Here is a 24,636-nt window from a genome sequence, read left to right as displayed (position 1 = left end):
TGGGGACTGAACCTGAGGCCAGCTCTCTACCCACTGAGCTATATCCCCAGACCCACAGGTGGCTGACAGGGCAGACCCATTTGCAGACGTGGCCTGTCTCCTGCGGGTGGTGGCGTGGTACCCACAGGCTGCATGGCTGTAACGATGCCTCCGTTTTCACTCCAGATTCGAAGCCAGAGCAAAGCCTCTGGGGCCGGGCTGTGTGAGGGGGATGAGGTGGTGTCCATCAATGGCAGTGCTTGTGCAGACCTGACCTACCCCGAGGTCATCCAGCTCATGGAGAGCATTACGGACTCCCTACAGATGCTCGTCAAAAGGTATGCCGGTGGGTTGGACTACGTGTTTTCTCCTGAAGCTGGATGGGGACAGTTGAAGCCCCTACTGCATACATGCCCTGGGACCGATGAAGGACTTGGGTGCTTTATGGGAGGCCAGCACAATGAAACAGAAAGACCAGTGTGCTTGAAAAATGGGAATTCTGTTCAACCGAGCTTTTTGATTTTATTTTATACTGCTTCCTTAGAAAGCTCAGTATATTGAACATAATTTAGTATTTCTTTCCAAGAAAATCTTTTCAGATTTTCTGATGGATCAGGATCACTCTGATTATGATTCCCAGATGAATTTAAAATGTTTACATTGAACCATTGGACTATAAAACATTTCAGAGAAAGAGGATACCTAAGAGAAGGGGGGAAGCAAGCAGAAAACCTAAAAACCACCAGATTTCTGCTTCTCAAGACCTCCAGTAAAATCAATATTTGGGTATGGTCCAAAGCAGATGATGAAAATAAAGATTTTTAGCTATCAGAGCAAGTCAGTTGTGAATATGGTGTCTCCAAATACCAGTATTCCTTAAAAATGTACAGTAAAAGTTTTAACCATCAAAATTAAAGAACATTGAGGCCAATCACAAAAACTGTCACATCAAATTTTATAGGGTACAATCACAGGACATTCTGTGCTGATTTTGCAATTGAAGCCATGATCATCATAAGGACTTCAGAAAGGACCCTGGCTTCCCCAGAACGGCCTCTGGGAGATGTCGGGGAACTCCTCACAGGATCCCAGAGCCCTCGAGGTTGTGCCTTGACTCTACACAACAATGGCATAGAGCACCCTCCTCTGCAGTCAATCAGTTCAGTGACATTTCTGTATATACAGGCTCATCACAGCCAAAATATGTGACAGTAAAGGAAATCTAGAATATTCTTAGGACCAGATTTGTATTTGCTCATCAAGCTCTGTGTCAAGGCCTTGGACAACATTTATTTATTAAACCTCGTTCACTTGTAGAAGGAACCCAGCAGGAATGTGACCAAGTGCTGCCCAAGCTTGCCACTACCATGTACAAATCTGGGACGTGCCCTGCGACTTCCATCTCTGTCCCTTATATTCAAAAAAAGGAACAACCTTTTTCACTCGGTTTCCCTTTGAATGTGCTTGCCCCTCCAGGGCCCAATCATCTGGGCCACACTGGTGGTCAGCCAGTCCACTCCTAATCCCTGTTCTGATTGTGATGGCCACTGCTGGGAAAGTCCTTGATGATTCAAAGCTGCTCCTGGGCACGTTTACTTCCAGAAATAGGCAGACTGCTACTTTTAATAACTGGAATTACTGTGATTATTATTTTTCTCTAAAGTATTTTTTAACTTTTTATAAAATACATACTTGGTGGAATAAAAAAGGAACTCACATTCAAATCAGCCCAGAGGTAGTCGCCATCATGGCCATGATCGCTACCACCATCACCACCATCACTCCTTCTGTGGTCTGAGCAGTGATTCCTACCTTAACCATTTCTCTCACTCTTGTCTGCCATCTGTCTCTAGCAGACAAGTGTTTGACTTTTTCTGTATGTTTGCCCAGAGGTGGCCAGATAAGACTAATTTTAAACACTCCTTTACCATTAAGTCTGTATTATCTTAAATTTCATTAAAATGATAGAATATTTTTAAATGAGTACCTATAACCATGTTGTATAAATTGTGAAATTGGATACCTATGTAGACTGAAGAGAAATAAGTCATTAAAATTTAACTTCTCTCTCCCTCCTTCAAACTTTTATGATTTTTCTTCATGTATATATATCTTGCTTCAGCTACCAAGAAAGGCTAACATTTATCGGCCCCTGGCCTGGTTCCAGACTCTCAGGCTGGAGGGAATGGAAACCACCTCCTCTCAGCTCCATAGCTGATTGCTAACATCATTCACAGTGACTCAACCTACTTCCATACCAGTCTTTCCTAAATTAAAACTCTCTGGCCCCCTCATATTCAGTTTGATAGAGTAAATTCACTATCTCCTGCATAAGGATATAATTTAATATTTTTTAAAGATTTTTTTTTAAATTCTATATCACCAGGGAACTTTTCAGATTTACTTACATAGAGAACGCTGCATTTTTGTTTTTGTTTTTTTTGTTGTTTTGGTCACATGCGAAGTTTGGAGTATGTGTTTCAAATGGGTGTGACATTGGGAAGTCACAGGCAGAATGCCAGGAGCCTCTTCAGCTGATGGCCCTGCACTGTCAGCCTGCATTTTGAGGGAGGCACAGAGGGGCAGGGACAGCTCCTGTGCTACTTGGAAAAACCTCCAAATGTAAGGAATGAAGGCATCATCAGCAGCTGCCCTGTGCCCTGTGAACCACACTTCTCTTCCAAAAGCAGTTAGAGTTTAGAGTTTCAGAAGGAGGCTGTGTTTGACTCCTGAACTGACATCCCTTCTTCTCACAGACCCAAATTTGCAAAACCAACTGGAAAAGGGTAAGGTCAAAACCTAAGGGCGGCAGAGAGCAGCTTGGGACTCTTAGCTAAGTGGAGGAGGAGGAGATCCTAAAAGGAAAGTGCTCAAGTGGAAGGGAATCCATCTCAGATTATAAATCCTGGCGACTCAAGGACGCTTGCTGTGCGTTCTCTTTACACAAGAGTCCTGGGCTGGGTCCACTGATGACCAAACACATATTCCTGAGCTTAGCAAACAGCTTCTCTGTCATTCCTTTCAAGAAAGCACAACTTCTAAAAGGGTTCCTTGCATCATCAGTCACTTAAGATTGGTCGGAAATTCTTGCTCCCGTTGAAATAAAAAAAAAAAAAACATGGTTGTTTGAGAATACCCACCCTATTTCAGATATAGGGCATTCATATAGCTATTACATATAGCTATATTTAAAAAAATCAAAAAATATATATAGCTTTTTTTTTTTTAAATAAAAGCCGAATTCAAGGAATTGGGGACGTATTTAGGTTTGAAAATATTTTGCAAGCATTTTTGTTGTGTTTTAAATGAAAGTTTATTTGGGAGCTCTTTGGTGATACGAACGTGTTGGTGGCTTCAGTTTTCCATTACGTTGCCGTTGACATTCAGGAGGAAGTGCTGGATCCTAATGGTGTACTGGACATCCCACTGTCCGGGCCAAACGCCCCGATCTAACTGTCGGTTATGTTTTTCTGTACACAGACCAACCAGTGGAGCAAGTGAGGCTTTGGTCTCTAAGCCCGAGAACAAAGCCCTTGAGCATCTCACACTCGAGGGGCACGTGGAAAGTACCTCCCTGCAGATTCCTCCGGCCACCTGGCCCCAGCGCAGAGAGCAGAATGGAGCTCCGGCAGCAGCAGACGGAGGGGCTGTTGCCCGCGGGCGCACGGTGGAGCTGCGGCTGAGCCTCCGTCCCTCGCAAGAGCCACCCTCCCTGCCCCCCACCACGGGCATCGGGGGAGGTCAGCAGCCCCAGGCTCAGTCCCCCGGCCCCTCCCATGTCTCCTCCGGGAGTCCCTTCCCAGATCCCATTCCCACCCGGGGGGACGAGCCGTGGCCTCAGACCCCGCCCCCCGGCCCCTCCCCTGTCCCGGCACCCGCCCCCTCGCCCACCCCGGGGGACGGGCAGTGGCCGCAGACCCCGCCCCCAGGGCTCCAAGCCGCGCGCCTGGACCGTGCCGCCCCGCAGCCCGCAGACGCTCCGCGCCCGGGACCCGACCGCAGCCGCCCGCACCGGCACCGCGCACGGCACGCGCGTAAGTCCCAGGCCTCCCGCCCCGCTGCGTGGGTAGCCCTGTCTCTCGGCGGCCTTCGGGTGCAGCCTGGGAAGGCCGGGAGAGCAGGCGAGAAACGGGACGCGGGCCTCTGAGTGGGGGGCGGGACCGCAGGCTGCGCCGAAACTTGGGTGTTTCCCGAACTTGTAAGCCCTGGGGGCGCAGGAGCCGTTTAGAAAGTGCGGTGTCAGCGAGCTGTCTGGGTTCGCTTCCGGAGGTTGTAACGTTTCACGTTAAGGTAGCGCCAGAATATTGGAAAACAGGTGGCCTCTTGAGTTTAGTGTCAAAGACGGCCCAGCGTGCTGCCGGGAGCTGCCTTTCAAACGCAGACTGCACTCCTGACTTAAAGGCTGACCTTCCTTCCGAAGAAATCGTCCTGCCGCGTGATGATGCTTGCAGAAGTGAGCTTGACAGACAAGGCCATGTGTCGCTCCAGCGGTTACACGATCCGGTCTTGTGCAAGGCTTCGCTGGGCTGTGCAGCGTGCCGCGCGCCTTCTAGACACAGCGCAGTCTCCAGGACGGAGCGGGCGTTGAGGGTCCCGGGCCCAAGCACACGACTCAAGGCAGTTAGGCGTTTGTCTTACCCAGGCCGTGAGGGATGAGGAGGAGCGAGGACGAGGGACAGGGCTGGAGTTAGGTGCTAGTATTTTCGTGCCCCCGCCCCCTTGTGTGTGTGTGTGTGTGTGTGTGTGTGTGTGTGTGTCCTTTACAATTTTTGGAATTTCAGATGAGGATACAAAGTGGCCAAGGCACTTGCTTGTGTGAATGTTCCACAACAGCAGTGAGCCTCTGCGGTCCGCAGTGCTGCTTTCCGCGCATATTTTTAGCATAACCATTTGTACTTCCTTGGCAAGTGCTGCCCGCTTCGCAAGGCCGCTGGGCCATCTTCACATTTATAGCATGTTAAATGGGCGCACTGAGACGGTGTCCACATACTTTGGCAGTGACGTTAGCAGCAACTGTGCAACTGTGAGTGTCAGTTTAATAATAAGTTGTATAACGTCGGTCAGGAAGGAACCGCAGTTGGTGATGACCGCGCTTCTAACTTCCCTCCATGAGAAATTTCTGCACTAGTGAATATGACTTTCTTATAAAATGACTTCCTGGGATCACATTTTATTTTTTAAAAATTAACCATTATATCTATTTCTCTTGTGACAAAAGAGCTAATTTTCAATCATAAAATACCCATTTTTCCCTGAAATTTCCATTTAACTATCTTGATAAATTAATGCTTGTGTATCATATCCATTATCTTTAAAGGCATGATTATGATTAACTGATGCAATAAATTAATTTGACACCATTCACTTTTACATTATAAAAGTGTAAATATGACTTTTTGTTACTTTATAACTATCAAGTTCTTGTTTTAAATGACTTAATTGCTGCACCAATTCTTATACCAGTTAAAACTCATAGTCTATAATTTTAAAATTTCCCCAAGATTTATTTTATACTACTGCAATTAAAGCAGTATATTTTATACTACTGCAATTAAAGCAGTATATTTCCAAAATAGCAAATTCTACAAATTTGGCTAGGTAACTTTGTAGCTAGAGTTTATTACATGTATTTACAGTGACCCAGTATCCTAATTTATAACTAATTATTCAGTATTCGGTCAGAATTTGGAATTTATATTAGTTCAGTAGCTGTCACTGAAAAGAGGGGTGGTTGTCAAAGTAAAAAAAAAAAAAAAAAAGAAAAGAAAATGAAAACCTAAATATCTAAATTCATTGTATTAAAACACTTAGGACAGGTTTTAAATGTTCTTAGGACACATCCTCTCCTTTTTAAGATACTTAAAAACAGTTTAAATTTACATTTTATCTTTTAAATATGGAAGTACAAAGTATATTTTGTTTTTCAGAAAATATTATATTCTGAATTATGTTCTTTTAAATTCTAATTGCATCCCAGTTGCTAACAATTTCTAGCCAGTGTTCTATTGCTAAAGTGTAAGGATGGGTGGAGAGCACAAATGTATGAAACATGTTCTACTCAGCACATATGAAATGCATTCCCGTGAACAAATGGAGCAGGCACTCTAGAGTTATATACATTCTGTGCCATTACATAAATATCCATTTTAAAAGAAACAAGGGGCTGGGGTGTAGCTCAGGGTGCTCAGCCTGTGTGTGCCCAGTGTGCATGAGGCACCAAAAAAGAGAGAAGAATGAGTTGGAGTCTTTCAAAGTACAGCTGCCCTTGGAGGAAGGTCTTGTGCCTTCGCCCCAGGGGCGTAGTTTTTGGGTTGCTGTGGTGTGTTCCTTGAGCTCCTGGGCTCAGAATGACCCTGTGACCCTTCTTCTTTTCCCTAGGGCTCAGGAGGAGTGAGAGTCTGTCAGAAAAACAGGTGAAAGAAGCCAAGTCCAAATGCAAGAGTATCGCTCTGCTGCTCACGGACGCCCCCAACCCCAGCTCCAAAGGGGTGCTGATGTTTAAGAAGCGCCGGCGCAGGGCCAGAAAGTACACCTTGGTCAGCTACGGTACTGGGGAGCTCGAGAGGGAGGCAGGCGAGGAGGAGGAGGAGGAGGAGGAGGAGGAGGAGGGCTTTAGGGAGCACACGTGTGAGCTTGCGTTCCTCCACACCAGTGAGTCGGAGGCGGACGAGGACTTGCTGTCTGACCCTGACCACAGCGGGCAGGCTGTGAGCTTCGACTGGGACTCTGGACTGGTGGACATTGAGAGGAAGCTGGGTAGAGGGCATAAAATGGAGATGTTGCCAGACACCACGGGCAAGGGAGCCCTTATGTTTGCCAAGAGGAGGGAGAGAATGGATCAGATCACAGCCCAGAAAGAAGAGGAGAGAGCCGGTGAGCTGGCAGGGAGAGAAGCCGAGGCTGCCCTCGCAGACGGCCTGAGAACCATGGCCTCCTACCAGAGCACAGAGGGGCAGTCTGTGAGGGTTCAGAGCTCAGTGAGCAGGAGCTACATCCAGCTGGGCCCGAGTCCCGGCCACGCGCCCCAGCAGAACGGCCTTAGTGGGGGCTGTGTGGCAGCAGAGGCCCAGAGGGTGATCCCAATGAACAGAACCGCCAAGCCCTTCCCCGGGTCTGCGAACCCACCAGCAGCCCCCTTCTCCCCCACCCGGAGCATGACAAGTCCCATCTCTGATTTCCCGGCACCTCCACCTTACTCTGCGGTCACTCCTCCACCAGACACTTTCTCCAGAGGGGTGTCAAGTCCTGTGGCTGGCCCGGCACAGCCCCCTCCCTGGCCTCAGCCTGCCCCGTGGACCCAGCCGGCCTTTTACGATTCCTCTGAGCGAATAGCTTCCCGGGATGAGAGGATCGCAGTGCCGGCAAAGAGAACAGGGATACTGCAGGAAGCCAAGAGGAGAAGCGCCACGAAGCCCATGTTCACCTTCAAGGAGCCCAAAGTAAACCCGAACCCCGAGCTCTTGTCCCTGCTTCAGAATGCAGAGGGCAAACGGGGCACTGGAGCTGGCGGTGACTCGGGGCCCGAGGAGGACTACCTCAGCCTGGGAGCAGAGGCCTGCAATTTCATGCAGAGCCCCTCTGCCAAACAGAAGACCCCCCCTCCTGTCGCCCCCAAGCCTGCGGTCAAGTCTTCCTCCCAGCCCGTCACTCCAGTTTCTCCAGTGTGGGCTCCGGGGGTGGCTCCCACCCTCCCTCCTGCCTTCCCCACGTCCAGCCCACCACAGGGCACTGTTGTCTCCTCCATCAAGGTAGCCCAGCCCTCCTATGCTCCTGCCCGGCCCACGAGTGCGCTGAACCTGGCCGGTCCCTTTAAAGGACCACCGGCAGCAGTGGCCAGTCAGAACTACACCCCGAAGCCAGCAGCACCCGCACCCCGGGGAGGTGCTGCTCATTCTGCTGCGGCAGGACCATCCACCGAGCTGCCCGGAATGAGTGGGAAGGGGGCCCAGCTCTTCGCCAAAAGGCAGTCGAGAATGGAGAAGTACGTGGTGGATTCTGACACCGTGCAGGCCCACGCCACCCGGGCACAGTCCCCCACGCCGTCCCTCCCAGCCAGCTGGAAGTACTCCTCCAATGTCCGCGCACCGCCTCCTGTGGCCTACAATCCCATCCACTCCCCCTCCTACCCACTGGCTGCTCTCAAGTCTCAGCCATCGGCCCCACAGGCTTCCAGAGTGGGCAAGAAGAAGGGCAAGAAGCCCCTCAATGCTCTGGACGTCATGAAGCACCAGCCGTATCAGCTCAACGCATCCTTGTTCACCTTCCAGCCTCCAGGTGCCAAGGATGGCCTCCCCCAGAAGCCGCCCATCAAAGCCAGCCCAGCCCCGGCTGTGAACCAAGCTCCACCTCCCGGGTCGGTCACCATGGGCTCACCCAGGGCCGCGCAGGCTCCCTCCGTGTGCTCCCTGCCAGCCTACGGCTCCCAGCCCTGTCACTTTGCAGAGCCCACCTCGCCAGCCAGCGCGTCCCCAGTGCCTGTGAGCGTCCCCGCCCCTCCCAGGCAGGAGTCAGCCTCCTCGTCTTATCTTGTGGCACCAAGGCCCAAGTTCTCTGCCAAGAAAAGCGGAGTTGCTGTGCAGGTGTGGAAACCATCTATCGTGGAAGAGTAGCCTTGTGGCCACCACCACTGTCCACTAGCTTGAAATGAGTTGTTTGCAGTGTTACTTGAGCCTTGAGCATGCCTAGCAGATCCTCCACTTGCTTAATTTCAGATATGTCACCTCCCAGTCTGGGTCCAAGGAGTCAAAAATCCAACTCAGATTAATTTAGGATATACTTCTTTGCACACTTTAAAAATCTGAATCCCCAAATAGATTATGTGCCAGTACTTGAAGTAAGCAGGATACTTAGGATTTATGCTTTAGCTACAAGAAAGACAGCGGTCAGCTCATCAAGGTCAGGACGCAGCCTTTGTGCTGGTGCAGAGGTGGAGGACACAAGCGCGTGTAAGCTGAGACTTCCCTTCTAAGTTGAGCTCAACCTCTTTTGCTAGGTCCCGGGAGTGAAGTCTGTCGAGGATGGGGTGGACTCCGGGCGGCCCCCTCAGACCCGACTTGGCATCTCAGAAGAGGTGCTGGGGCACGCAAGGCTGAGGGGTTGGGGAGGGGAGGTCTGAGAACTGTTGAGCACTCTTGGTGCAGAGTTCCCTGCTGGGTGTCTGTGCATGCAGTGGCCACTTCAGAAGACTGACCTAGAGTGACAAGGAGAGGGCAGAGAGGGAGACATCCCCAGATGGACTCCTCCCCTCCCAGTTGCTTAAGGGCCAGGCATGTCCATCTCCAATTGCCCATGAAGGCACAGGTGGTTTTCCTGGGCTGAGGCAGGTGGCAGACAGCAGGGCAGGAAGTAGCTCGAGGAGCAGGGGCAGGTGCCTGCAGAGCCACACAGTGGGGACCCAAGGGTCCCTGGCTTGAGCAGGGGGAGCTCCCCTGCAGGGTACTCAGGGTGGGCACCAGCGTGGCCACGCAGACCTCTGTGCCCTGGGGAGGGCTTTGCTGCTGCTCACAGCTGTCCTGGCACCTCCACTTTCCTCCTCTGTGACGGACCAGGGTTGTGCAGGCAAGGTTGCCTCATAAGTGTGGATGGCCACACCATGCCTTGTCCCCCTGGCCACCAGGTTCACAATGGCACTGAGAGTAGACCCAAGAGCGTTCCAGACCTGAGTGTGACCATCCACGGAAAGTATTCAAAAGAGGTGTGCAGACAGCTACACGCAGGTATGCAGATGGTAGGTGTGTAGAAAGGCCCCAGGAGAACGTCACTCTGTGTGGGGGGACGCTCAGAGACCTCTCGTAGAGACCTTCGTGGCTGGAGGGCACGCAGCACCACCCACCCTCTGAAAGCTCTCTGCTCCTGTCCTTTTCCTGTGGTCACTGTGCCTCACTGTTTTTCATTGTCCTATTAAAATATTACTGTCCTCTTTATCTGCTCATTGTACATACTTTTAGAAATCTGCCTTGTTGAGTTATTCTGACGTCACTTCTCAGATATTTCTTTCGTAGTGTCTGAACTTCCTTTGAGTGAGCCTCCATTTCTTCACAGATTGTAAGACTGCAAGCCTCAGCTGTTTCTACAACGTACATTAAGAGGAGAATTAAGCCAATGCCAACGATGGGACTGATTCTTCGGTTTTGTTTTTTTCTCTGTAAAACCTGCCATTGTGTTTGGTGGCAATACAACCACAGGAAGTGGGCCTAGGATTTGCCTTTTCATGAAATCAATCAGGAAGATGAATGTAGAATAGAGGGGAAAGCAATCTACCCCTTACATAACACAGCCCTTTCTGTTATGTGTCCCTGTTGGGTGCTGTGTATTTTGCATTGTTTTCTAATAGAACAACCCAAAGAGCCTTCGTAAGGTGTAGCAGGAAAGGAACTTATTCTCCTATCTGAGTGCTTACCTAGATCACTCTTATAACTGAGTGCTTACCTAGATCTTTCTAACTGCATACTTACCTAGATCACTCTTTTTAAAAACAAAATATTCACTTTTTAGTTGTAGTTGAACACAGTACCTTTTTAAAAAAAAAAAAAAAATTTAATGTGGTGCTGAGGATCAAACCCATATGCTAGGCAAGGGCTCTACTGCTGAACCACAACCCCAGCCCAAACTGAGTGCTTACCTAGCCTCTGAAGCATGGCAAAAGTTAGAGGAAATATGTGGACCACACTGACCGTCAATTTGAGATCGGTCAGAAGTGTCCCAGATGATCATCTTCCCAGTTGTCTAGAGCTGTGGTGCACAGGAATGAGAAGTGTTTGGGGCCCGTTTCCTGTTGGACAGGTGGCAGTCTGCAGAGCTACTGTTTGCAGTTGATGACTAAGGGCAGCTCACATGCCTGTGTGTTCTTGTCCTCTGGGGACAGGCTTCCCAGAAAGCACCCAGGAGTTTGCCGGCTCACAGCTGAAGCATCCAGTTTCCATCCTGGTAGTGGGGGGCTTATCTTGGATCAGACTTTATAGGAGAAAGGTGGAAATTCTGCAGGATGATGCACGCAGCAGAGTTTGACTTCTCTGGAGGACACAGGAGGGAGGGAGGGAGAGAGATTTCCTTTCCCTCTTCTCCCACTGGGCCTGTGTGGCCAGGTCCTAGAGGGCTGGAGGGCTGGACTCCAGCCGAGCTGCCCTTGGGGGCCACTCTGCAGCCTGCAGTCACTCTCTGTGGTGTGGAGGTTGGTTGATTGGTTGGTGGGGGCTGAGGTCTGGGAGGCATCTTCCTGGCTCTTGGTTAGCTTGGTGGTCAGGCAGAGTGCCCAGGCCTGGTTGTCAGCGCAGTAGCCGCACTCCTAAGAGGGTACTGCATCACATTAGAAGCTGTAGTGCCACCTCAAAGAACCCTCTGTGCAGGTGACAGGGCACTGGGATGTACGATGCCGATAGCGGGCGACTTACTGCAGGGCTTTGGGCAAAGGCTCTTCCTGCGGGCTTCCCTAGCAGGACCTGCGGCCTCTCCTCCAGGCGGGCGGGTTGTGCAGAAGGGGCAGGAGGCTGCGTGGACAGAGCTGCTGCCCGTCCTGTGAAGTGCATACGGCTGGTTGCAGGGCGAGGCTGGGAGTCTGAGCCAGGTTGCCACTTGGCCTCAGAACATTCAGTTCTGTTTCTCACATCTCCATAGTGGACCCACTGTGCGCTGGAAGCAGCATCTCTGCCCTTGGACCAGCCACTGACAGCGTGAAGCCCGCACCTAGAGCACTGTGGCCATTCCAGAGCCTGGAAAGGCACGCACATCAGAGATCTAGTAAGATGCTTAACGATCCCATGACCAACTCCCATTTTGCACCAACTCTCCACTTAATCCTCACTGGGAGCGGCCCATTTGATCCCAGCCGAGCTGTTCTGGTCCACGCCGACCACCTCCCCGGCAGTCCGATGCTCTAGAGCAAGACCCACATCTGCAGTGTCACTAACAGTGTCCCACACTTAAGCGGGTGGACGAATGTATGTGGGAGGCCTTTCCTGCTTGCCATGGCTGAGGGTCCTCCACCGCCAGTGGGCACATCACAGGTGCTGCCCACGTAGCTCTCAAAGGCAGAAGAGGAGAGTGTCTGCCCTGGGGGCTGATCGCAAAGGCCCTGCTGCCTGCAGCTCCTCAGTTGTACCCCCAGAGAACCTGCGAGCTCCCCTTCCAAGGGCGAGTTTCTGAATCGGCACCCAGTCACCACCAGCCCGTCAGAAGGGTCTGCGGTGGGGCATCAGGGAAGCGTGGACCGAGAGGCTACTGCTCCAATCCCTCTGAGGGAGGTGCGGCGCCCTGCCCCTACCCTCCCCCTGCCCTCCCAGAGCCAGGCGGTGGGCTTGCGCTAGGATGTGTTTGAAAGTTCATGAGAAAAGCATGTAAATGCCAAGAACCAACACTGCTTTCCCAGAAATAGTGACCTCACTGGGGTCCTGTCCCCATGTCACTGGACTCTGGGGGACACAGACTCCAGCAACACTTCAGAGCTGCCAGTGGAGTCGACAAGTGTTCTGGGAAAATGCAGAGCAGGGAATCTCCTCCCGACTCCCGGGTGGCCTGGGGTGCAGCAGCTGGTAGACCACACGGGGCCCACAGAGCAGGCAGAGGGCCATGCACTGACCCCTAAGCACCAGCCCCAGGAGCCTCGAATTAGAACCATCGTCTCCCAGTGCTATCTGGTAGTCAGTTTCTTAAATTTTAAGAACTTGTGTTTCTGTGGTGTGTGTATTTGTACACTGAAGTAGCATTTGGAAATTTTGGAACGACTCAGAGGCAATTGAAGGAAGAAGAATTTAATTAGGAGTCCCCACATCTGGCCTAAGATGCAGCTTGGTGGCCAAACACTTGCTTATCCATGTGAGACTCTGGGTCCCACCCAGCACATCAACAAATAAGCCCAGTCCTGTCAGGCATTTCTCAGGCTCCTGGCTTTATGGACGGCTCCCCCACCAGGAGGGTGCCCGTCCAGGGCAAGGCCGGAAGCTGCCCTTCCACAGCCTGTGGCTCAAGCCATCTTTTCCGTATGGATACATCCCATTTTTCAGATTTTCATTTTGTTGAAAGCTCCTCGTGCTTGTGTGGGTTCCTTGTCTTGAGGTGTTATCTGCAGTGTGTGCCCACGCATGGGGGTGCACATTCAGGGCAGCTGGCAGGGCCCTCGCAGCCCATTCCTCCCCTGGGTGCTGTGCAGAGTGATAGCTGGGTCGGGGCTGCCTGGGACAGCCTGCTTTCCCACTCTGCTGCGAGGTGGTTCATGGAAAACCTTCCTGCCCTGAAGCTGGCCCTGGGCTGGGAGGAAGGGCCACACGAGGACGAAGCTGTGCAGGGGCGCTGGTCTGGCACTTCCTTCAGGGGTCTCGGGTGTATTTAGCCGGGGAGTCACTGTTTCCAGGTCACGGTGCAAGTCAGGGTGCGCAGTGAGGGGAGCCTGGTGCCTTCAGATGCCCTGGGCCCCAGGCAAAGGTGGGAAGAGGGAGGGCCGCTCAAGTGCCCGCCTGGTGCCAGGAAGTGGGCCGATCACTGCCCATAGGCTGCAGTGATGGAGACCCCAGCCCAGCCAGCCTCAGGGCTGAGTGCCTTTCAGGAAGGACTCTCTTGACCAGGGGTCTTACGGGACAGGCCGTCCTCAGCCCCGCCTCAGGGAGGCAGATGGGACTCCACCACACCAGGGCTGAGTGCCCTGCCCAGGAGTGGAGGGTATGACGGAGCCCCCGCTCAGCGTCTCCTGCACAGAGGTGTCCCCCAGGTCCTCTGCAGCTCGGGGCCAGATGGCTCATTCAGCAGTCACCAAGCTGCAACAGTGTGCTCGCGGTGGGTGTGTGGCCTCCCTGCCCGTGAGTCCTGCAGGGACCCGCTGCCCGAGCCCACTCAACTGTGGAGCCTGTCTGCACAGGCCCAAGGTGTGGCCTTGTCCAGTCACTTTGGGAAAGGATTAGTCGCAAAGCCAGAGGTGAAGTTCAAGTGAGTCTGTGTGAACCCCCGGATTCTCCCATTTTCTAATTTTGGGATGAACAGGGGATCTTTGTGACATAAAAGGAGGGGCTCCCCTACTGTATCACTTGGGGGCTTCCTTAGCAGTGGTGAGTCAGCACTGAGCCTGGTCTGCTCCAAAACCACCCTGACCTGAGGCATTTCCATAGGGATCATCCCAGACAGGGGACCTCCAGTGTCCAGCATTTTGAGGCACACACTGCCCACAGTAGCCCCTGGGACCTGGGAACCGCCCTGGGCGTGCCAGGCAGCAGAGCCCCTGGGGTTTCTCACACTCTAGAGACTCCAGCCAGGGTGCACTGACACCCATGTTCTCCCAGGGGTTTTCTCGAGCTGGGTCTCATTGCTACTTTGAAAACACCTCCACAGGCACCGGTGACCTAGATCCCGAGTGTAGGTCCTGCCAGCACTGGCTCTAGGAGCCGGGAGGCCGCAGGTTAGTTGAGATGTGCTCACAGAGCATGGCTGCCTTCACGAGGAGCAGAGCCCCCCGGTGGGAGACAGGGGCCTCTGAGCCCTCTGCGAGCCTTGGCCGTGTTAGAGCACCAGTGGCGGGAGGACTTTCAGATGGGAAAGCGCAAGTGGAGGAGAACCAGGGGCCATTCTGAGCCAGGAGGCTGAGGCTCACCACTCAGTGGTCCAGCCACAGCACCCTGACCACAAGGTACCCCACCTCTCGTGATGCAGTGGACGTGGGTCACAATGGAGGCAGTTGCTCACCAGAGGCAAACAGCAAGCAAGTCTCAGAGTTGACAATTATGTCACCTTCTAAACAAAAGTGATATGTCATTGAAAGAGCTCAGAGTTCCGCAGTTCCCAGGGACAGACGCACATGAACAGGGCGCATTGTGGGGAGAGCTGCAGTTTTCGTTTCCAAGGGCCTCTCTGCTGACCTCACGGTCCAGGAGGAGAAGCTCCGCATTTTCCGGTTTTCCTGAGTGGATATTCACTTCGGCACCCACTGCCGCCAGCAGCCAGCACCAGGGCCAGCTAGCATATCCTCAGGGCCCGGCTAATTCGCACCAGGCGGAGTAGGGAAAGACAAAATCCTCGAAGTCTGATAACAATATTGAGAAAAGATGTTTCCACATTTATAAATTTAAAAACAGCTATGATTTGATTTGGGGGAATTGAAAGATAACCACTTCTTCCCTGAGCTGCTCACGACTGGGTGAGACAAGCTCGCACCTTCCCAGCACAGAGGCATTCCCAATGGTTAGGAGCAGGCTGTGGCCACACCAGGCCCCATCAGAGCCTGCGCCCCAGCCAGACCTACACTCCAGCAACCCCTGCACCTAGCCATTTGTCCCCCAGCCACAACTGCCTCCAGCCAGGCCTGCATCCCAGACACCCCTGCACCCAGCCACACCTGCACCCAGCCACGCCTGCCCCCCAGCCAGGCCTGCATCCCAGACACCCCTGCACCCAGCCAGGCCTGCATCCCAGACACCCCTGAACCCAGCCACGCCTGCACCCAGCCACGCCTGCCCCCCAGCCAGGCCTGCATCCCAGACACCCCTGCACCCAGCCACGCCTGCCCACCAGCCAGGCCTGCATGCCAGCCACACCTGCCAGCCACACCTGCCCCCCAGCCAGGCCTGCACCCAGCCAGGCCTGGACCCCAGACACCCCTGCACCCCAACCACACCTGCCAGCCACACCTGCACCCCAGCCACACCTGCAGCCAGCCACCCCTGCAGCCAGCCACCCCTGTACCCAGCCAGGCCTGTGCCCCAGATACCCCTGAACCCAGCCACCTCTGCACCCCAATGGCCCTTCTCCCCGCCAGTCCTTCTTCCAGCCGCTCCTGTGCCCTGGCCAGGCCTGCCTCCTGCTAATTGGGAGAGTGAAACAAACCACCCGGTGATTCAGCTCTGAGTGAAAGGTGCTGCAGGGCAAGTCCTCAGCACCTGACGTGTGGATGTCACCCTGCAGTGCCCCCACCAAAGAGCTGCTGTTCCAAAAGCTTCCAAGGAGGAAAATGGTGACTAAATTAGTTCTTTTGTGGTCTCTGTTAGCATGATCTCCAGGTGAAGGCACCTGCCACAACTAAGGAGCAGCAGAAGCAGTGCCTGTGGGCGCTTATGCCAGCATCAGGGCTCTGCTCTCGGGAGTGAGGCAGCTGGACGCCCCACGCGGCTTCCCTGCGTCCTGGGATCTGCAGCAGTTGGCACGCCCAGCTGCCCCATCCCTGCCTCCAGCTCCGCCCTAGGACAAAGGGTCAGCAACCTGGCCTGCGCAGAGTAACTGATCCCCTTGCCCGAGGAATACAGCCGCCCGTCTCCAAAAATGGAAAGGGCGAAACCTCGGTTGGCCCAGAGCCCCCCCCCCCCAGGGCAAAAGGCGAGGACAGTTCTCAGAAGCCCAGTGACCGATGTGGTGAGGAACCTGACATTCCAGCTGCTTTTCAGGCCCAGGGGACTTTTGTGGCTTTTCTGATACTTCTAGAATCTTCTAGAATGCTTCTGAGTCAGAAGCAGAGGTCAGGGCTGATCTTGAGAAAAAAAATCAAACAGCTGAGTTCTGGAAGCTTTGTCTGAATCCAAAGTTACTTTGTTTCAAATACAATTAGATTGATACAGTTTAGTTTTTCTTTTGTGACCTTGAGTTACATTAAAAAACAACAACCAACAGGTCCTCTCTGCGCAGGGCTTGCTTTCTTCTCTGAGGACGTCTTGGACTCCTGAGGCCATCCTCAAAGTGAATGCAGCGCTGATTTAAGGCTTCCGAGTGAGGTTTAGGGCTGGGTTCTGGCTTCCGGCTGTTTTTAACCACCCTGGGATCTGTTGAAGGTGGCACGACCCTGCGCTCTGTGCTCCCGTGCGCCAGATGGTGCTCATGGCAATTCTTCATGCCAGCCCCGTGGGAGTTGGCATCTGTTGAAACCTGTTATGAAACACCCACTGACCCATCCCAGCTCTTGGTGGGCGAGGGCGCCGAGCAGAGTCAGGCCGGTGTGTAGGAACTGCGGGCTTCACGCTTCCGCGGCGGAGGGCTCCCTTTCCTGCAGCATGCTCCTGGCGGGCCAGCTGCCACCTTCAGTGTTTCCACCAGTTTTCCCGTTTTCATTCCCAGCAGGACGGTTGGGTCCCTGCAGGCCTCAGAAGTGCTAGCTGGATCTGTGACACACACCGGGTGGCCTGCTGCCCGCTCGGGTCTCTTGGTCCGCTTTGCCCTTTAAAGCCTGCCATTTTCCTGCTGGTGGGCAGGGACACCAGGCCTATTAGTGCCTGTGCTCCTGTCTGGGTCCTATGTGGGTGCTGCAGGGAGGGCTGGCCTGGTGGTTCAGCGGCCAACGCCGCCCAGGAGGCCACAGCCAGTTCTCGAGCTGCAGGTGCTTCCTGGTGGCATTCCAAACTCGCTGTGTTTGAATATGGCCTGGGGATGTGATTTTAGCTGACCCTGGACCTCTGATCAGACGAGCGTGACTACCTCTGGGAAGAGTGCGGCACCCTCTTATCACCTGGATACAGGACTGTCCCAAGTTCCATGTTTTTTTGCTTCTCTCTGGGAGAAGCCCTCCTACGCCTCCCGGCCCTGGGGACCTAGAGCCTGTTATCACTCATCAGAAATGTTCTTACTCTTAACTAACTTGGCAGTAATAAAACATCCTTATCATGGGATCTAGGCTAAAGGGAAATTTTGAAGCACTTTGAATGCTGATTAACTTTTAAAAACAAAAAAGCAAGTCTAACTATGAAATGACCACAAGTAAAAGAAAGTTCCCACACTTTGAACACCACAGGGAAATACCCAGCTCCTAGGAGGGCAGGGTGGGCCCTGCAGGGACAGGAGCCTCCTTTGGCAGCTCTGACCAGCACCTTGTTTTCAAACCTGCACCCAAAGCAAAGAAGATGGTGCTGTGTCTATAAATCCATCAATATGAGGCCCGTTTGACCTCTTAGCAGTGGCAGAGAAAAGACAAGAGAGGGCTGGGGTCTACAGGAGAGAGAGTGAGGGGAGCCCTGGTTACTGATCACTGGTCTACTGATTGTATTGCGTTTGTTGTTGTTTGTTGATTGTTCTGCGTTTTCCTGAACAATTATGAAAGAGGCACGGTTAAGGATGAGGACCCAAATGCTCCGATACCTTAGGCTTATTTACAATAAATTTTGTGAATTATTTAACAAACAAATTAAGGACAAAACTGGGGAAACGGCCATGAATGGGGGGAGCTGTACGCACTGTTGGAGCGTCTGTTGATTCTTCAGAGGCTCAAGCCAGCCTGGGAGGAGCGTGAGTGGCTCTGGCGGGGTGGGGGGGGGTCCCCAGGAGGATCTTTGTCCTCTGCATTTCTAAGGCCCTGGTGTTTTGTTGCCTCCGGAAGTTTTCACTTGAGGCTAAAACTGCAGGTCAGGAGGTCCAGAGGGTTGATGTGGGTGTGGCATTTGCAGCTAATTCACAAGGTTTCTATAAATTGGTTGACACATTTGAATGTTGGGACTGAAGGTAACTAACCTGATTAGCACTTGGAGTAGTCAGCAACACCCGACATCCTGTCGACGGAGGCGGGCTTAGGGGCGCATGGAGCTGTGTGGTGGGTGTGTGGCCACAGAGTGATTACCTGGCTGGTAATCACACCTGGCAGTTCTGTGAGACTCCCGGGAAGCTGTGCCAACGGACAACAGCTGTAGTGACAGCTAGTGCCAGGCCAAAATCAAATATTTGTTCTCTAATTTTTAAAATCAAACAAGCAGACAAGGATTCTTCATCCCCTTGTGCATTAATGACAGGCTGTAAGTACAGCTGAGGTTAGTGTTTCCAAATAAAGGAAAAACTTCTGATTTTGAAGAGATGGACCTGGGACGCTTCTGATGAAAGATATTTCTAAATTTCCCATTTGTATTTGAAAAGCGCAAGCTCACGATTGTCATTGTATATGACCTTTGATCCAATGCAGCTGCCCGGGGTCATAACAGCTCTGTTGGAAATCCCATCTGTTTTGTGGCACTTTGCAACTCTGAAACCAAATGATGTACACAAAATCATATTATTACTATCAGATTCCTGCAAACAAGAAAGGTACCACTAAACGACACTTGCCACCACAGCAGGGACGTGGCGAGTGGGCCAGGCGCTCATCGCGGCCGCCCTCCCCTCTGCTGAGTAGCCCGTGGCTGAAGCCTCGCTTGAAGGAGTTGCATTATCACACCAACTTGAACCTTCGCTCTAGGGCCGTGTTTTGAACGAAGGTCACACACACATCACGTGGCAGCAGATCTCAGGTTTCCCCAGGGCCCAGCCTGTGAATGGAAGGATGTGTTTAACCTGGGAAGGCCACAGGCAGGAACCAAGGACAAAGATGGAGGGCGTGGGGCTCCCTGGGCTGCAGGCCCCACCTGGAGACCACAGCACACATGACCGGGTGTCCACGGCGGTCTCACCCTGAGCACTGCGGCTGCTCTGGGCGTCGAACGGACCTGGGTGTTGGGTGGATGCGTGCGTTTCTTAGACTGCTGCTGCTGACGCTCTGACCTGGAGCTTCCTCTGCTGTGCCAGGGTTTGCGTGGGGCCATCAGCTCGCTTGCAAACACAGGTGCCTGATCCACAAGCCAGGGTCTCCCTCATCCTCACCGCCCTTCCAGGGTGGTGAAGCACGTTCAGCTGCGAGGGAGGAGAGAGCATGGGCTGTGGGCTTTGTCTGGGAAAGGGGGGCGTTCAGATCAGTGGACGCTGCAGCTGTGGTCGTGTGGTCAATGTGTTCTGAGCGGGTCTTGAGTGCCCCCGTGAGGAACAGGCATGTCCTGCTGCAGCCTCCAAGGTCTCCGTTCCTGAGTACCCAGGCCCGCCAGTCTCGGGGAGTCCCTCTCCAAAGCCTCCCCCAGGCACAGCTGCAGTAGGCGGCAGCCCAGCACCCTTAGCTGAATGTGGAAGTCAGTCTTCACCGTGGGAAGGGTGAAACCTCAATCTTTGGCACCCACTCCCCATCTTCTCTGTGGTGGGCCATACCAATCATCTTTAAATCTTCTGAGATTTAACAGTAAAGATGAAATTGAAATTTCAATTTAAAATTTAAATTTTAACTTATTTAAATTAAAATGTATTTAAATAAATAAATTTAGATTTCAAAATTGTGCTTTATTTCAATATTGAAACACAAAATTGCATTTCAAAATTGTATTTTGAAATGTATTTTAAAATTTTATTTTCATGTTCAAACCAATAAGCAGACTTCCATAAAAATAGGCTTAAGTGAGGCCTTCTCCCCCAAAATAAATAAATAGCAGCTTCAGCTATTTAAACAGAACACAGTCTGAGTCAATGGAAGTATTTTTACAGGTTATAATTTGTAGAGTGACATGCTTCTCTTTTGGAATAAATGAGATAAAAATGGCTGCTCCAGTAGTTTCTCCACCAGCAGATTCAGTTGGATTGTGCGACCTCTGGCTTCAGTCCGCCCACTGCCCCAGGCAGACGGGTCATGCTGGCTGTGTGCCCTGTCTGTCCGTCACCTGACTGCCCAGCATTCTTTCCTCATTGGCAAGAGGAGGCTGGGGTTGCGGAGAGGCTGAGCTAGGTGACAGTGGAGATGACAGCGGAGGTGACAGGCAGAGAGTGCTCGGAGCTGCCCTGGAACGGAGCAGTTCACTGTGAGGGAAAGGGGGTGCTCCTCAGAAGGCTCCCAGCACAGACCTTCCTGACCTCAGACCGGGTGTGGCCAGTCCAGTCCTTTTAGGACAAAAGGTTAAAATCATCAAGAAGCAGGTCAGCCCCAGCCCTGGAGGGTGCTGCCCAGCCTGCAGGGCTGATGCCACTTCAAAGGCCACGCTCTGTCCTATTTTTATCGTGGCAGCACCACCCCGCCTTCGCAGCTGCCTCTTGAACAAAAGGTTCTGCCAGGCCTCTGACACCTCTGGGCCCCGCGGTGCCTTTGCCCGGCAGCCAACCCTGCGTTTGTGCTGTGTGGCGTGATCTGTAAGCACAGCCTCTCCTCCACCCCAAACCTTGAGCTGGAGCCAATATCACTCCCGTTTCACAGCCACGGGCAGTGAGGCTGGGAGAGGCTGAACCCAATGCGTAAGCAGAGGCAGAGACACGCGCCCAGTCGGGACGTCCAGGGTCACTGCCTGGTAGCACACGCTGCAGGCCGTTAACCCCAGCCCATCTCTTGAGGGCTCTCCTTCCAATGTGAAATATAGCTGCAAGTCCACTGTGGCCAGGTGACCAATCAGGGCAGAGCTAGGCTGAGACAGGGTCTGACTTGCATTCCTGCAACTATTTAAAACAAGTGGTCACTTGGCCACTTCTCTACTCCCAAACAGGGCTTGTTAGTCCTGATTCTCTGCCCTGCTTTGGGCAGGCAGAATAACCTGTACTTGTGCCTGGAGAAATGGGCTCTGTCCTCCACTATCTAGGTAAGAGAGCCACGTGGAGTTTCCAGAACTCCCCTTGGTGGAAGCTAATGGGATCTACCAGGAGGGTGGGTTCCAGGGAGGTGAGGGAGGGGCTCCTACCTGACCCTTGGTCCCACCTGGCCTTACTCGAGGGGAATGTTGCTCCTGCACTCAGAGGCCTCTTTGTAACGGGGCTCCACATCTCCAGGTAGAAATTTCCCCCAGGCCCTGGACGGCCTCTGCTGCCAGGAGCCTGTGGCCACAGCCGCCTGAGGAGCTTGAGTGCCCAAGGAGCAGTGAGGTGCCCCCCAGCACCTGCCGTCAGCCACGACCCAAAGCCATGTGGGCCCTCTCTTGCTCCAGCCTAGCGCTGTCAGCCTCCACTGTCAGCCTCCTCTTCTCAGGTCTAGGTTTTAAATCTCATGATCGTTGTCTTTCAGACTTTCTTTTGGATTCTTGCAGAGTTCTCTGAGACTTCACTTGTGGAATAGAACCAAGCTGAAACTCTTAAACTTCCACTTATTGAATCATTTATTTGCATGTTAAAATCTTCTGTTTAGAAAACCTGACTTACCTGTGTGTCTTGCTGAATGGGACTTGGGGTGCATGTGGGCAGGCCCAGAGGGAGGGAGGCTGCGTCTGCACCCAGTGCACGTCTTGCCAGCTGACCGGAGGTTTCAGTGAGGACACTGCCTCTTCTGCTTGTGGCGGTGCAGGACAGACAGGGCAGCCTGGCGTCTGAGTAGGGGCCCAGGGAAACGGGGCAGGAATCACGCTGGCCTCTGGGGCCTTGTGTTCCCCACAAGGAATAGACAGTCCTGAGGCCTGAGTGTGCCAGTGTATCAGGGACAGCAGTGAGCAGCGAGGTGGGGCTGCAGCATGTTCAAGGTCTTGTACAGGTTAGTGGAAGGACCGTGGTTTTCTCGTCTTTGAAATGAGAAGCCAGTGAGGGTTTTGATCAGAGAGCTGAGTGACAGAGTCTAGCAGGTTTTAAAGGACCCGGCAACTTGGGCTCTCGCTGCAGACACGGTGCAGGGTCAGATGGCGGGCCCCTCAGCCCACACCCTCGGCTTCCGCTCATGACGCGCTGTGCAGCAGGCCTCCTGTCCACCCACTCTAATTAAGGCTCAGGCTGGAAGACATCTGCGTGTGGGCCCCTGGGGAGAGTCGGAAGCACCAGGAGTCCGTGTGTCCGTGGAATCTTGTGTTACTATGCGTCACGACAGACCAGCGAGAGACCAGCAGGCGCCATCCTGGGCTGATGCTCAGAGAACCTGGGCAAGCTCTGTGCAGCATTAGCTGCGTCATCTGCCGCGAGACTCGGCCACAGTGTGGGTGACATCTTGCCTCAGGTCACGGGTTGGTTCTGCAGTTGACACTTGTGTTCCAACATCCTCTCCCAGAGATCAGGACCCCGATCTGCGCTGGCCTTCCTAGTTGGCTGGAGGAGACGGGGACTCAGTCTTCTCTCCCAGGTCGAAGAGTGGAAAGGTGGCAGCCAAGAGCCTCCTCCAGACACCTCCAGTGGCAGGGAGCTGGCAGCCAGGGGAGAGTGCTGCAGGGGTGGGAGGGGACGTGCCCAGGGACACAGGTCCAGTCCTGAGGGCAGCCCACGACCTGGGAACAGGCAGGCCTGTCCTCTGGGGCAGGGCTAGTGGGGCGTGGGGCTCTGTTCTGCGGGAAGATGGGCGTGATGAGACACATTCCTTGGAATTTATTCATGGAAACACATTCCATTCCACTTTTAGCCTACATTTCATTTTCTAAAAAAGCAGAGTTTTTTATCTTCTGAAAAGGATATGCAGATATAACAGGGCACTGAAGTAGACGTTCCACTCAGGAAACCCGGGGTTGGGGTTTCCTGTACCTGTAGTGAAACTCCAGGTTGAGGTACAGACGATACAAAGAAGGAGGAAGCAGACGCCCTCCAAGACTCTGGAGCCCCTGGCCAGGTCCAGGTAGCCAAGGGCACAGGCATGGCAAGGAGGGCCGGCATCCCAAGGAGGAAAGCGAGGTGCCAGGGAGCATGTGTGGGTGCAGTCCAGCCCCCAGCTCTTCACCTCAAGCCACGTGGAGGGACAACTTACCTGGGTGCCTGCCGGAGGATGGGTGGGAGGTCAGAGAGGACTGGGTCTGAGACCTCTCAGGAAATCCGGAGGGCAAGGAGGCCGATGAACCATTTTGGCAAAAAAGCTGGAAGTTTGCTGCCATACTCCCTGGGACCACAGCGGGGGGGCAGGGAGCTGGATGGAAACCTCCCTCAGAGTGAGGCCCCTTTGGGTGACCTCAGGTAGCTGTGGCGCTGTTCCTACATGTGAGCAGAATGTCACAGGACTGGCCCAGGCTTCGTTCCTTGCAGTGGAAAAGCTCTCGCTGTGTAAGAGGTGCAGGAGACCAGAGGGGAGAGGCCCCTGAGGACCTGCCCCGGGAAAGCCAGCTGGACCTGGTCACAGGGAGCGCTTGAATTCTGTGACAACAGGGGCCCACGGGGCAGTGTCAATGAGTGAGGTGCTAGGACTCCGCCATCACCCTCAGACGTCCAAACCAGAACAGAAGGCGCGCCCGAGGTCCCCAGGTCCCTCGCCATGGCTGATCGGGTCTAGCACAGGGCTCGGGTTGGCCAGCCCAGCAGAGAGCAGCCCGGCCCGGGGAGAGAAGGCCTTGGCCTCAAGGAACAAGATGCAGAAATGGCTCTGGGGAAACAGGTTGAAATGAGGGGCCTGGTGCAGGCGAGACGAGAGGCTGCAGTATCTGGGGCACAAACAGAAACCAGTCTATACTAAAAAAAATGCTAATTAATCCCCAGCTCGTCTCCAGCCTAAGGAAACAGCAGCCTGGCCCTCGATCGCTAGCCCCGGGTGTGCCAGCGTGTCTGAGGAACTGTGGGAGCAGCTCCTTCTGCCCAGGGAGCCAGCAGCTCCCCTTTCCTCCTGGTCGAGCTGCTGCTTTGCATGTCCCCACCTGAGGTCCGTGCTGTAGGTCTCAGTGCTTTCTAAAGGTCTCTGCAGAAGCCCCATTGCTCTCGCACTCTCTCGCCTCGATGCTCCCCGGTCCTGCGCCGGCTTTGCCCTGGTGGGTGTGCACACCTTAGCTGAAGAGTCTGACCTGCAGCTGGGATTCACTTTCCATCGATGCACTTCTGGTTTCCTCCGAGCAAGGGGGAGAAAGAATAGGCCCCGCTGTCCACCAGGTGTCTGGGTTGCTGCTGCACACAGATACACTGCTCAGTGCCCCGGGTGGACGACGCTCAGCCAGGGTCGACCGTCACCCGTGTCTATTCAGAGCCTCTGCTGCTTTCTGCAGCCTGGGGTCCTTGTGTCTATTGATGCCCTAACCACCTACTGTCCTTGAGACCTGACCTGCAGGCCCTGGCAGGTGG

General features: G+C 53.4%; 1 protein-coding gene across 2 annotated transcripts in view; it reads left to right on the top strand.

The window, feature by feature from the left end:
- Synpo2 (synaptopodin 2) overlaps positions 1 to 24,636 on the top strand; it is a 112,417-nt gene that overhangs the window by 84,021 nt on the left and 3,760 nt on the right. Inside the window, exons 2-4 of one of the 2 annotated variants that reach the window (XM_046447115.2) lie at positions 166 to 317; positions 3,460 to 4,013; positions 6,358 to 8,558. In XM_046447115.2, the coding sequence (XP_046303071.1) occupies positions 166 to 317; positions 3,460 to 4,013; positions 6,358 to 8,558 (2,907 nt within the window). The remainder of the gene's footprint in view (positions 1 to 165; positions 318 to 3,459; positions 4,014 to 6,357; positions 8,559 to 24,636) is intronic. The other variant, XM_046447116.2, reaches the window with a different exon arrangement.

Source organism: Marmota monax, unplaced genomic scaffold (genome assembly GCF_021218885.2).
Source record: "Marmota monax isolate L192 unplaced genomic scaffold, Marmota_monax_Labrador192_F-V1.1 WCK01_AAM20220418_F8-fsc00400, whole genome shotgun sequence".
Classification (NCBI taxonomy): domain Eukaryota; kingdom Metazoa; phylum Chordata; class Mammalia; order Rodentia; family Sciuridae; genus Marmota; species Marmota monax.
The sequence above is the reverse complement of the archived record's forward strand: the minus strand, read 5'-3'. Positions and strand labels throughout refer to the sequence as shown.